The following is a 13,476-nucleotide window of genomic DNA, read 5'->3' as shown; positions in this document are numbered from 1 at the left end:
CGAGTATATTCACTCATCACTAGTAAGCATATATGTCCAGCTGACCCAGGCTTAAATGTTTGCGCAAATGGGGCTCAGTCTAGCATTTTGCAATGTTCACATACGGACCAGACGCAAAAAGATCTCCCAACCCGAACTTGCAGCCTTATGTTTCTAGGAAAATTCAGGTCCAAAGAGCCGCAATCAGTCCGGGCATTGTGGTCCGTATACAGACTTTGAAATACACATGTCTGAACCTGGCCAAAGTCGTAGAATTCAATCTTATGTGAATAGTCAGTCTAAAATGTGTTGGAAGTTTCATAAAGTTAGAAACATTACTGAAAAAATTGCAGCCTCCAGATCGTCTCCATGGGGGGTGGTTGATTGGTCTGTGTTCTGCTGAGGACGCTTATTTTTGCCTTAGCTCCAGAAAACAAAACTGCTCCCGAGAGTCCTGTAGTGCGTGCTGTGGAGGCCAAAACTCCAGGGAGATTGGAACCACAAAGACCTCCCTGGTGGTCTAATTTAGCATGGACCATTCAGTCCTGTGACCTTTTAGCATCTTACCTTAATATTTGCCCTGTGACTTGTGCATGAAAGTCAGGCTACCCAATGTAAACCTGACAGTAGAGTGGTTGTCCAGCACTTGGTGTCCTTGTGTAGTACCAATCCTATACTGACCTCTGCCTCACTTTCCCAAGAGTCACAGCACTATTTTTTTTTCTTTTGGGTTAGTTTCAAAGACACAGCTTCCTCAGACTGGTGCCCCCACTGTGACTGTAGCTGTTGATGAAAAACCAGGTATTGTGCATGGTAGACGTTTTGTACACTTGAAACACCCAACACTGCAACCCTATGAGAAGTGTGGTAGATGAATCCTTCTTAAAGGGGTTGTGCAGTCTAAGAAATCAGTCTACCGTCACTCGTTGACATTAGATTTCCTATTCGTGACAGTGTGCAATGTCCTGTCCTGACTAGTCTCATACAGCTTCCTTTTATAAAAGTCTAGTTGGCGCATGCCCGCAAGAATTCAACTCTTAAATGCGGTTTCATCACTGTCCGCCCATACGTGACGTACAGGGGAAGTACAGATCACACACACTCACGATTTGGCAGTCTGCAATGGCTGCAGAAGTTGCTTCTTAGTCCTTCAAGAGGTTGTCTAGTCTAACCGCCTGTTTATTAATGTTAATGTTTCTTTAAGAGTTTTATTATCTTGGCAAAAGCCACTCTTTCAATTTAAACTTACGGTCATCATTATCATTCTTCAATATGTTAGTAATTGCCATTAAAATCTGATAATGTAGGTATGGAACTTAGCAATTGTTTTGGCCTCGGTTGTCGGTATAAAATCCCAGCTGATAAATATAGAGGACGTGATAGTTGTGTGTTGGATTTTTTAATGTCATCTATGTTTACCAGTTACTTGATTGATTTGTGGAGATTAGAACCAGAAAATAGTCTCTGCTGGCATTGTAAATGTCATCTACCAGAGTCAATCTAACTACATATTTGCATAAGTTGAAAAAAGACCTGGGTCCATCAAGTTCATCCATTCTTCACCGATTCTGAATTCTTTGTCACTAAATTATCTACAACCCACAATGCCATTTGTGCTGAGGAAAGCATCCTGTTTTGTTTTTCTACTTGTATTTGATACTCATGGATCTCTTGTTTAGCTCCACAAGCAGAGCTGCCAGAGCCTGCCGGGAATTCTGAGGCTCCAGGTATTAGTGCTTGCCTTAAAGGGAACCTGTCACCCCGAAAATCGCGGGTGAGGTAATCCCACCGGCATCAGGGGCTTATCTGCAGCATTCTGTAATGCTGTAGATAAGCCCCCGCTGTTACCTGAAAAAGGAGAAAAAGACGTTAGATTATACTTACCCAGGGGCGGTCCCGCTGCTGGTCAGGTCGGATGGGCGTCTCTGGTCCGCTGCAGCGCCTCCCATCTTCTTTCCATGACGTCCTCTTCTGATCTTCAGCCACGGCTCCGGCGCAGGCGTACTTTGCTCTGCCCTGTTGAGGGCAGAGGATAGTACTGCAGTGCGCAGGCGCCGGGCCTCTGACCTTTCCGGCGCCTGCGCACTGCAGTACTGTCCTCTGCCCTCAAGAGGGCAGAGCAAAGTACGCCTGCGCCGGAGCCGTGGCTGAAGATCAGAAGAGGATGTCATGGAAAGAAGATGGGAGGCGCCGGAACGGACCAGAGACGCCCATCCGACCTGACCAGCAGCGGGACCGCCCCTGGGTGAGTATAATATAACGTCTTTTTCCTCCTTTTTCAGGTAACATCGGGGGCTTATCTACAGCATTACAGAATGCTGCAGATAAGCCCCTGATGCCGGTGGGATTACCTCACCCGCGATTTTCGGGGTGACAGGTTCCCTTTAACCAGGCTCATATTTTGGGACACTTTGCAGGGTTGCCTAACATTTATTCTCAATATATTGTGATAAAACCTTTGCTAGTTGTACAGATGTGGCTTAATGCTGGAGGACCTGTCATCTCCATGCATTTAACACTGGGTGAAAGTTGATGCCCACAGAAGCACGCGGGACGTACCTCCTTGATTTTATGTTCCCAGAGATATTGGTGTATCCCTCTCCCTAAACTAGTAAGCATGTAAATCCAGATGATCCAAACCAGAAGAGGGACTTGGGGCACTCTCCTATGAAATGTTAGTTTTTATGCCTAAGAAGTCATCTCGTAATGCATTTTGTGTATTAAACTTGCTACTCGAGACAGATAATTATGGCTTATTAATATATTTATACACTCCATTCTGTATCGACGTGTGGAGATTGCAACCTCAAAACTTCCCAGTTAGCATAGTTAGTTTTGTTTTCTATAGTCAATATATATACCGTAAGTGGCTTTTCTTTTATAGTTTTACTCTTTACATGTATGAATCTTTTTGGTTTAGTTCCAAAGACTGAGCTGCCTGCCTCTGTGGCTCCAGTAAAGCCTGCCGCTAATACGGAGGCTCCAGGTATTATTGCTTGCCTTAATTGTTTATTTTTTTTTAGTTTGCAGTGTATAACATTTTTTATTAATATTGTTATAAAGCCTATTTTCGGTGGGCTGTACATACCCAAAGCTAATCATCGTAGCATATTCCCCTTCCCGATACTTTTAGCGTAGCGTCTAGCGTGAATGGTTCGCTTACATGTCTTGGAAAGTGTTTAAGAATAAAATTAGTCTGGAAAAACAAAGATTAATAAAACTTAAAGAGGAAAAAAAATCAGCTTCTAGAAGGTGTGAAAAGCCTGGGGGAGGATCGGTTTGTGTTTCATTGGGAGTGAGGATATGTATTTTTGCCTTAACTGCAGAAAACAAAACTGCTCCGGAGAGTCGTGCGATGCGTGCTGTGGAGGCCAAAGCGCCAGGTATTGTCTGCAGTGTCATGCGCCGTTCACGTCTTTACAACTTTAATTTGAATGTTTGGCCCAAGACTTGTGCATGAAGACTATGCAACTCACAAATATAAACCTATAGCCATTGACACTCCATAATAGCTTTCCACAGCTTCACGCCTCAAATTGGCTCTGTGTAGCACCAACTTTTATAGCTTCACTCACTACATCACCCTTTTTTATTCCAACCACATGCTCCGAGCATGATAAAGGAGGATAACATTGACAATGCACATCAGTGTTTAAAGAAAACCTGTCAACATGATTTTGTAATGTGAAGAAAAGACGGCTGTAATGGCACTGTAATATAGAATAAATAGGGTGCACAATGGCAGGACTGTACACGGGGTCTTCGGCCTGTCTGATTTTCCAGCTCCTCTGCTGCCCCTGTCTTGTGTATGATGGGTCACTTCTTTTTAAGTCACCTACCTCCGCTGAATCTTCTTGTCAAACAGAGGAGGCTGGCAGAAGGGCCTGGGAACCACAGACGGGGAGTAAAAGACCCCCATGATCAGTCCGGCCCCTGTGCTCCGAAATCTAATTGGCAGAAAACTTCAAGTGGCGATTAAAGCACCACTCCAGCGTTTTGTTTTATTGTACTGCTGGAGTCATGCTTTAAATGTAAGTCCCGTCTGATGCTCTGCTTCCGCTGTTTCCATCTGTTTTTGCCGCCGCACTGGTCTCCAGTTAAAGGTGATCTGCCGCCAGCTCCTGTGTTTCGTGGAGCTGCGTGGAAGTCACTTTTCAGTCAGTCGGAGAGCCTCGTTCTGGCTCTCATAGAGTTGTTTTGTGAGCTTATGATGTAGTTTCTTACTTCCGGCCAGTCAGAAGCTACTGTCAGAAGATTGCCATGGGACTGGTGGGGCACCGAAAAACTGGGAAGACAGCGGAGCGTGAGTATATGACCTGGGGTAGGGGACTTACATTTAAAGTTCCAGCACTGGGGATAAATCCGCTGGAGTAGTGCTATAAAGAATAACAAAGCGGATTTCTTCACCAGATAATATATAAATATCACGTTAGTCAGTATTACAGCGCCATTACCAAGTTATGTTGACAGGTCCTTTTTAACTTTGAAACACCTATTGCCTCTGTTTTATATTTAGAAGGTATGGATTATGCAGCGATTCATCAACTGATATTTTTACCTTGTGTATCTATATGCAGTCCAACCTTCTACATATGCTGACGTTAAACCACAACTTTGTATAAATGCCAGGTATTTTTCATAAATGGGTTAAGTAGATTAGTAATATTGATCTTGTATTGCCAGATTTTCATATTGGTCTCCTTTCTTGTTTTTCCTTGTTATGATTCTCCTCCTTTAGTGTACCTTTCTGGTTCTCTAGTTTTAAAAGCTGGTGCTGTAGTTGGTAGAGCTATAGGCCGTCCTGATGTGGGATTTCCCTCTGCTATGCTTGCTTCTATGAACCGTTCCATGCATAGTTTGTATGCTGCAGATGTAGTAGACGCTCCACTTACTGATGTTTCTGAGCAGACCTCAGTTCAAGTTTTAAGACCGCATAGCTTGGTAGAAACCACACCTGAAAGATTTTTTCTGAGTATTGGTAATGTTCCTACAGATTTCCGTTTTGAAAATAGAATTACTAATATCACTTATGTACCATATTCTGCAGTAGAGGAATATCTTGCCCCAGTCTTAAAGAAGAGTACTCTGTTACTATTGTCCATGCTATCGGAGGGCCCGGTTGCCCGCTCCCTGATAAAGAGCATTTCTAATTATTCAGTAGATGATACCACTGCAGTGTTGAATGTGACCTTGTCAGTTTCCTTTGATAATGTCTAGTGATGAGCGAGTGTACTCGTTGCTCGGGTGACCTCCGAGTATTTGTTACTGTTCGGAGATTAAGTTTTCATCGTGGCAGCTGAATGATTTACAGTTACTAGACAGCTTGATTACATGTGAGGATTCCCTAGCAACCAGGCAACCCCCACATGTACTCAGCCTGGCTAGTAGCTATAAATCATTCAGCTGAGGAGATGAAAATTAAATCTCCGAACACTAACAAATACTCGGAGGTCACCCGAGCAACGAGTACACTCGCTCATTACTAATAATGTCCAGTCTTTACTTTGTGTGGTTCCAACAGCAGAAAATGCTGCTGCCTCTAGGGAGTTGCCTCCATTGGAAGATGTGACTTGTTAATTGAAAGCAGTGCCCGAGGGGGCGCTAGCAGTAGAAGGTGGAAGCCCAGCTGCCATACCTCAGGAGGCTTTTACTAGTTTGCAATTGGTCATGGCACTGAGGGATCAACCATTGAAATGACTTTTCATGAAACCTTAGATGTAGAAAAAAGCAAGATCTCTTCTAAGGGAATAGAAGTGGATAAAAATGTAGCCACTGACGTAATGTTGCCTGAGATGTGCAAGGATTTAAATGAATCTATTTCCTTTTTGCCAAAGCACTTTAAGCATGTTGATAATGCCAAACCATGCCCATATGCCCCTCTCACTGAGGAGCGTGTATGCAATAGTACATCCTGTGAGCCGAAGCATGTTGGCTCTTCAGTTTCTATGCCTGCTAATGATAGATCCATTTATTCTTCTATAGATTATGCTCAGCCTGACTCGCTTATGACTATTTATGCCAGTTTCTGTTTCTGCTACCCTAGATAACGGCAATGACTTGACCCTTTCTAAAATACCCGTTATTTTCTGCTGCACCTAATATCCATTCTTCTCCCATTCTTTTAGCTAATAAAGTTGAGAAAGTGTCTCAGATTTCCCCTCCAGAGCTATATATTCCAAGTCCTGCAAAAGAGCTAACCCCTCCTCCTGTTGTGGCTTCCGTGGAATCTGTGCCTTCTGTACTTCTTCCTTCTGTTTCTCCATCTCTTGTCTCCAAAACCCCCAACTCGCCTACTGCACTTGTCCCGGTTGCTGTCGAAGAGGAGGAATTGCCACCTCTGATCCCTCCAGAGGTTACAACTAAGGAAGCTGTGTACCAGCCTGTCATGGTGGACCTAGTTTCCCCTAAACCATCCGTGACTGCCCCTGTCAAAGAGCCACTTCTGAAGAACGACAAGGGTATCTTTGTGTTTAACCTCACTTTGCAGTGCATGATGTCCCACCTAGTGTTTGACCTTGATACTATTACAGGGGTTGTGCCCAGTTTTGTCCATAGTGAGACGGATAACCTTAGAATCACTGGATTCTTCTCTCCCCATCCTTATGAATAGGGGATAACCTCCAAACTTGGTACAACCCCTTTAACATAACTAACCTTTAAGATGTATACAATGAGAAGCTGTTTGTATTGCGATATATGGGTGGTTTTATGTGCATTAAAATTTGGAAACAGGTAAATACATCTAGTCTCATAGTTATATCATCAGATTATACATTTTCACATATGCATAGTTTGCGATCTCCACTTTTCTTAGCTGGAAGGATGCAATGAAAACCACTTTTATCATATAGATGCCTAACTTCATTAAAACCTAGATGTTTTTGCATGTTATTGTTTGTTTGTTACTTCCTGCTCTCCTTGGAAACCTAGTGTTGCTCTAAAGTGTTAACTTTGAGGGGGTGTCATGGTAAACAGAATGTTTTTGTGAGTTTATATACTGTAAATTAACTAGCTGCAGGAAATGCAATATAATAACACATTACGTCACTCCCTTATTTAGCGATCGTCCAGCTCTAGTAGTCCCTGGCGGTCATTATATTCATGAAATAGTGAATGTTCCACAGTGCTCCTCAACTCCCGTCCTAAATGCTCACGAGATCAAGTTCTCGGCGTTTCTGTAATATTGCACAGGTCATAGTTCCATCACCTGGGCAATAGGAAGGATATCCTGAAAACACTGTTGGACCTGATGACTGAAGTTGAGGAGTAATGTTCCACAGCATGTGACGACGGAGGCTAGTGATTGGCTAGCTGCTGTGATTAAAGTATATTCTGGAAAATAGACTAGCGTGAGCATCGGCACTGTAGTGGCAGGGATCGCACAGGTAATTATTTTTTAACATTTCCTCCAGTTAGTTTCATTTCTCACTGTAAAACTTCACATTTGAAAACTTTATCTACTGATTGTGATTAAGTACCGTAGTGTAAAGCTACATAGCCATATTGTAAAAGTGCACTGCAGTGTTTCACTTTCACAGGAGGTGAATATAGATGTGGTGAACCATCGAAGAGCTCAGTATTCATAATTGGTACTGGAAAACGGCTCTTTAGCTCAAAGCTATGAAAAGCCTGAATATAATTTTATTATGGTGGGGTTCAGAGGGTTACTCTCCAAACTGTGAGTTTGCATTTTAATATTTGTTCCTAACCATGTTGTTCATGTGTCACGTATTGATTTGTATAATGACAGCCTGTAGTTTACACACTTGATACAAATGTTGTACTTCGGTTGCTCTTCCCTTTGATATACAGGTATACAGCACAGAGGCCTGGTGTCCATTGTTATTTCTTGTATTGCCATAAACCTAAATGTGTGTATTTGTTTGGCAGGGTCAGGGACAGAATCTGACAGTGATGATTCTCCTCCAGAGCTAGAACAGGACTCCACACAAACCTCCACACAGCAGGCACAGGTAAGGTTACAGTGCTGTACAGTTCCTCTGCGACCTGCTTTCTTTCAGTATGTATGTTGGGCATTATACGCTGATATATGAACAGTCACCTCAATGTTATATTGACAGCTGGCGGCAGCAGCAGAAATAGACGAGGAACCAGTCAGCAAAGCAAAACAGAGCAGGAGTGAAAAGAAAGCAAGAAAGGTATTGCATCCTTTATTATCACACGTTATTAAAACTATTGCTGCTCTGAAAATATTATTCCCAAAATCTCATTTTTCACAAAGCACAGATAAACTTATTGTTAATATACAGACTAAGCAAAACATAATGTTTTTCTTGTATCTTTGCCTTTTTTTCTTTTATTTTTTTCTTCCATCTTTCTGCATTTCGATGCATCCAGCTTCACAGAGCTGATTGGGAGGTCCTATTCCTATCTACTAAAACTACATTTCTCATCAGAACTTGCTCTTCCGAAGTGTTGCAGACCCCTCCCTTTTCTATGTGCTCCTGACTAGACTCGCCACTCCCAAGTTATCAAGGTCATCTGAGTGTAAAGTTCACCTTATGCTTGTGATCACTCCGCTTCTGTATAGTAGCCTGCCTGGCCCATGTTTGTCTTCTGGCATCTACATCAGTATAGCTGACTATGTAGCTATGCATCATTTGCTGCTTCTAGCAGAGCTCAGTTCTCCTACACTTCTCCACAATTGCAGTGTAAGCTGTTTGTTGCCTGCTGCTTTCATATCAGTGTTGTGAAACTGCAAATGCTCTATTGATACATACCGTTCAAGACAATTCTTTGTCATATGCATCACTAAAACAAAATCTGCAGTTTCACATCACTGATCTTTAAGCAGTAGGTAACGAACACAACTAAACTCTGCTCCTCTATAGAGGATCTGATCCTACAGTATATCCTCCTTTTATCCCCTATATGCAAAGTTCCTTCCCACAGTATATTTCTTCCTTGAGCCCCCTGCATACGGAGCCCCATCCTGCAGTACATCGCTTTTGTGTTACCAGCACACAGGCACCACTTCTTCCTTCTATGAGCTCTCTGCACTGATCGAGGCTTTTCTTTCCATGGTATCATCCTTCACAGTAAAAGCTTCTTTCTAGACATGTCCCAGAGCAGTGCTGTGCTGGCAGGAAACTTACTGAGAGAGAGCATGGCATATGATAGACTAGGACCACTCAAACTACTACAGGATGGTTGCTATGGCAAGTCATAAATAAAATGTCATCCTTGGGGTGCTAAACGGGACAGATTTTAAAGTGGGTTACATTGTCACAAATAAATGTGTACATTATAATAAGGCCACATTGTGATTTTGGGAATAACGCTAAATCAAGCTTTCTCCATAGACTGTAGGCTTCCTTCACGTTAGAAAAAAAATTATGTATTAATAATAATAATAATCTTTATTTTTTTATAGCGCTAACATATTCCGCAGCGCTTTACAGTTTTGCACACATTATCATCACTGTCCACGATGGGGCTCACAATCTAGAATCCCTATCAGTATGTCTTTGGAATGTGGGAGGAAACCGGAGAACCCGGAGGAAACCCATGCAAATATGCAAACTCTTTGTAGATGTTGTCCTGGGTGGGATTAGAACTCAGGACCCCAGCGCTGCAAGGCTGCTGTGCTATCCACTGCGCCACCGTGCTGCCCGTGCTGTATTAAAACACCTGTTAAAAAATGCCAAATTGCTAAACACAAATGTAAATTCTTAAGTGTCTTTTTTAAATGTAACTAGTGATGAGTGAATATACTTGTTACTCGAGAATTCTCGAGCACGCTCGGGTGAGTATTTTATAGTGCTCGGAGATTTAGTTTTTTTTCCGCAGCTGAATGATTTACATATTATAGCCAGCATAAGTACATGTGGGGGTGGCCTGGTTGCTAGGGAATCCCCACATGTACTTATGCTGGCTAACAGATGTAAATTATTCAGCTGCGGCAAGAAAAACTAAATCTCCCGAGCACTAAAAAATACTCGGAGGACCCCCGAGCGTGCTCGAGAAATCTCGGGTTTAAGTTGTAAAATTCATTGCTCATGGAATGTAACATAAAAGGGGTTGTCACACCAACATGGTACATTGTAATTAAGACATCTTGGAATAATAATTAATTCCACTATTTGATGTGTCAAAAATGTTCCTGTGCCAAGATAATCTTATAGATTTACTCCTGCCATGTTTAATGGCTATTTTGGACCATGCAGAGCTGCTCCAGTTCATGGTCAGCGCATGCCATAGCTCCTGGCCAAGGACGTGGGGAGTGCATAAATCGCTTATAAATGACTATATAGGCAAAACAGTGGAGGCCTGTATCTGCTGCTTTCCTTGCTTATTTTATCACAGGAGTGAGTGTTTTTGACCAGTCATCAGTCCTGTGAACTCATCCTAAATCAAGTCCATGACCCATAAGCTCAGTGGCTGCTTGATATGCTACGTCACTGAATGAATTTATGTTCAGTTCAGGGGACTGAAGACATTGTAGAAACACTCATTCCTGTGATGAAATAGGCAGAGAAATGTGTTGCCTCAGAAAGTAGCAGCTGTGTGCCCTTGCTGTTATCTACTTACCATAAGTGACTCTCCATGGCCAGAAGCTGTTGTATGTGCTGACCATTATCTAGAGCAGCTCTGCTTGCTCAGATACCGCCATTACATAGCAGGGGCACATTTGTAAGATATTTCAGCACTGAGAAATTTGTGTTTTAACACATCCAATTGTGGAACTTATTTTTATTTTTTAAGATCTATTGATTAAAATATACATTGTTCGTGGGACAACATTTTTAAAGCCAATTTAGGCCTGGTTTCTAAGTTTTTTATTTTCTGTTAACCAGGCTATGTCAAAGTTGGGGCTTCGCCAGGTCACTGGAGTTACAAGAGTCACTATCCGAAAATCTAAGAATATTTTGTTTGTCATAACAAAGCCAGACGTATACAAAAGTCCAGCATCTGACACCTATATCGTATTCGGAGAAGCGAAGGTTTGTGTTCGTAGTCTTCATGGCGCAAGATTTTCTTTTTTTCATAACAGTTGCTGATTTTGGGGATAACATTTCTCTTGGAATATTAATGTACATTATAGATTGAAGATCTCTCACAACAAGCCCAGCTGGCTGCTGCCGAAAAATTCAAGGTACAGGGAGAAGCTGCTTCAAACATACAGGAAAACACACAGACTCCAACAGTACAAGAGGAGAGCGAAGAGGAAGAGGTAAGATCATTGTTTGGTATCTTTTCATGACTTGGCCCAAATATTGGTTTGTATTTCATTTTTAGTTTTTGGTAAGCCCAATGTGCTTTGTCTAAATGTTGGGAATTGAAGACAAATGCACCTTCACTGTGTAGTATGCTGATGATTTTTATTTATTTTATTTATTTTTTTTAAAGCATTTATCCTTCATATTGTCTTACTTTTAAGGAAAATAAGGCTAGACTGAGACTTAAATGTTCTTTTTATCTTCTCAGGTTGATGAGACTGGAGTAGAAGTGAAGGACATTGAACTTGTAATGTCACAAGCTAACGTGTCCAGGGCGAAGGCTGTACGTGCTCTCAAGAACAACAGCAACGACATTGTAAATGCCATCATGGTAAGTATCAAACCTTACATACAGCTTTGTATAATTGTGTTTTCAACATTTTAACTAATGCATGATGATTACGGCTCGTAAATGCACAGATGTCACAACAAGTACACTTGCATATCATATACACAAAGTTTGTGGTTAGTATTTTCATACATTCGTTTTAGGTCACGCTTGCATGGTGGCATTATTGTATTATGCAGGATAAAATGTGCATATTACTTTTGTTTGGCATTAAAGGGGGTGTTGCGTATTAGCAAAAATATGTCTGCTTGTTTCTTCCCACCCCCAAATCCCATACACTTTTTAAAAGTTTATTCCCACAAATATACAGTGCAAGACTGATCCTTGCATCTTTGTGTAATTTCATCTTTCTACCTCACTGCATCTAGATTCTGAACTAAAATACATTTTCCAGCAACCCTCTTTCTCCTCAGTGCTGCAGACCCTCCCTCCGCTATTGTATGCTGTCTCATAGAGCTAGATGGCAATTTTTTATCTTTATGTATGATGTGTTCATTGATCATTTTAGTGTAGGGACTATATTTGTTCAGTATTCAAAACTGTTTACAAATTGCACTTTTCATTGGTAGTTCATGGAGAAATTTAAAGCACAATCATGGTCTGCATACCAGAACTGAAAATTGCAATCATATAATCTGTAGAGCAGCTGGCATCGCTTTGCCTAGTTCGATATGTCTACTATGTATTCTGATTCTATTTTCCTTCTCTCCTTGTATAGGAGTTGACGATGTGAGTGTCCCTCAGACTGAAATCGTTTGGTCTTGCTCTTGGGTCGGTGCAGCTGAAAAATTGAGATTTATACTATTTCTATTGATTTAATAAAGTTGTGGCTTATTGTTGGTGACTTACTATTTGAAATGTGTGTTGTTTTTTTTGTGTATACACTGGATATAGATATATATTTACACTTGCACAAAACTTCTATTACACTATGTAACACAATTTTTGTTTCTGCCTTCCAAGTGTAATATTTCAACTGCTTATGTTTAAAGACTATGAAAAAAAAAGGCTATATTCAGCACAAACTTTGATTTTTATGACCACAGGCCAGAAAAATGTTGCATTTATTGTGTCAAAAAAAAGAAATTATTATATTTTCGTTCATGGAGTCTGATAAAAAAAAACACTTGCATGGTAAATAGACAGTCAAAAATCACTCAAAAAGGTTCAGAAATGGGTAATCTTTCTAGATTAACAAGTTTACTGCAAATTGCTTTCTCAAAGCAGCCCCCAAATGTAGTCCCCCTTCATGTTTTCGTTATACTGTCCTTGGTAACGACATTCAAAGTCCACTATATCTTGATGAAAGTGCTCGCCTTGCTCCTCTGAGTAAGCTTCCATGTTCTCCTTGAACTTGTCAAGATGAGCATCAAGGATATGGACTTTGAGAGACATTCTGCATCCCATTATGGTGTAATTCTTTGAGTCTGAACCAACTGCACATTGTTTTCAGTCTTGTGATTACCCAGGAAGCCATGAACCACTGCAACAAAACTGTTCCAAGCCGCTTTCTCCGTCCTGTTCAGCAGCTTGGCGAACTCGTCACATTCTATGTTCCTCTTGATCTGCGGTCCGACAAAAATACCATCTGTGCCCTTTGCCTCGGACAGCTTTGGAAAGAGATCTTGGAGATGCTTGAAAGCTGCTGACTCCTTGCAAAGAGCGTGGCAAATTGCTTGATGAGGCCTAACGTGATGTGCAGTGGTGGCATCAGCACATTCAGAGGTTCTATCAGCGGCTCCCACTTGACATTGCTCTTCCTCACAGAGAACTCGGTCTGCTGTGGCCAGTCCTTTCTGTGATAGTGCGCCTTAGTGTCACGGCTGTTCCGTTTTGAAGCAGCATGGCATTGAGGCTCCGAGATGAACTGTCTATGAATCGGCGCCATTCACTCGGGTTACAGGTGAT

At 41.7% G+C, this 13,476-nt stretch overlaps 1 protein-coding gene across 31 annotated transcripts in view; it reads left to right on the top strand.

Moving 5' to 3' along the window:
- Positions 1 to 12,426, top strand: part of NACA (nascent polypeptide associated complex subunit alpha) — a 46,467-nt gene extending 34,041 nt beyond the window's left edge. For 16 of the 31 annotated variants that reach the window (XM_069758489.1, XM_069758479.1, XM_069758478.1 and 13 more), the window contains 10 exons: positions 715 to 792; positions 2,900 to 2,965; positions 3,306 to 3,362; positions 6,105 to 6,437; positions 7,870 to 7,952; positions 8,061 to 8,138; positions 10,797 to 10,943; positions 11,045 to 11,173; positions 11,428 to 11,550; positions 12,287 to 12,426. In XM_069758489.1, coding sequence (XP_069614590.1) covers positions 715 to 792; positions 2,900 to 2,965; positions 3,306 to 3,362; positions 6,105 to 6,437; positions 7,870 to 7,952; positions 8,061 to 8,138; positions 10,797 to 10,943; positions 11,045 to 11,173; positions 11,428 to 11,550; positions 12,287 to 12,301 — 1,109 coding nt within the window. In that variant the 3' untranslated portion in view covers positions 12,302 to 12,426. The other 15 variants (XM_069758493.1, XM_069758492.1, XM_069758490.1 and 12 more) reach the window with 5 other exon arrangements.
- The last annotated feature ends 1,050 nt before the right edge of the window (positions 12,427 to 13,476 follow it).

Source organism: Ranitomeya imitator, chromosome 3 (genome assembly GCF_032444005.1).
Source record: "Ranitomeya imitator isolate aRanImi1 chromosome 3, aRanImi1.pri, whole genome shotgun sequence".
Lineage (NCBI taxonomy): Eukaryota > Metazoa > Chordata > Amphibia > Anura > Dendrobatidae > Ranitomeya > Ranitomeya imitator.
The sequence above is the reverse complement of the archived record's forward strand: the minus strand, read 5'-3'. Positions and strand labels throughout refer to the sequence as shown.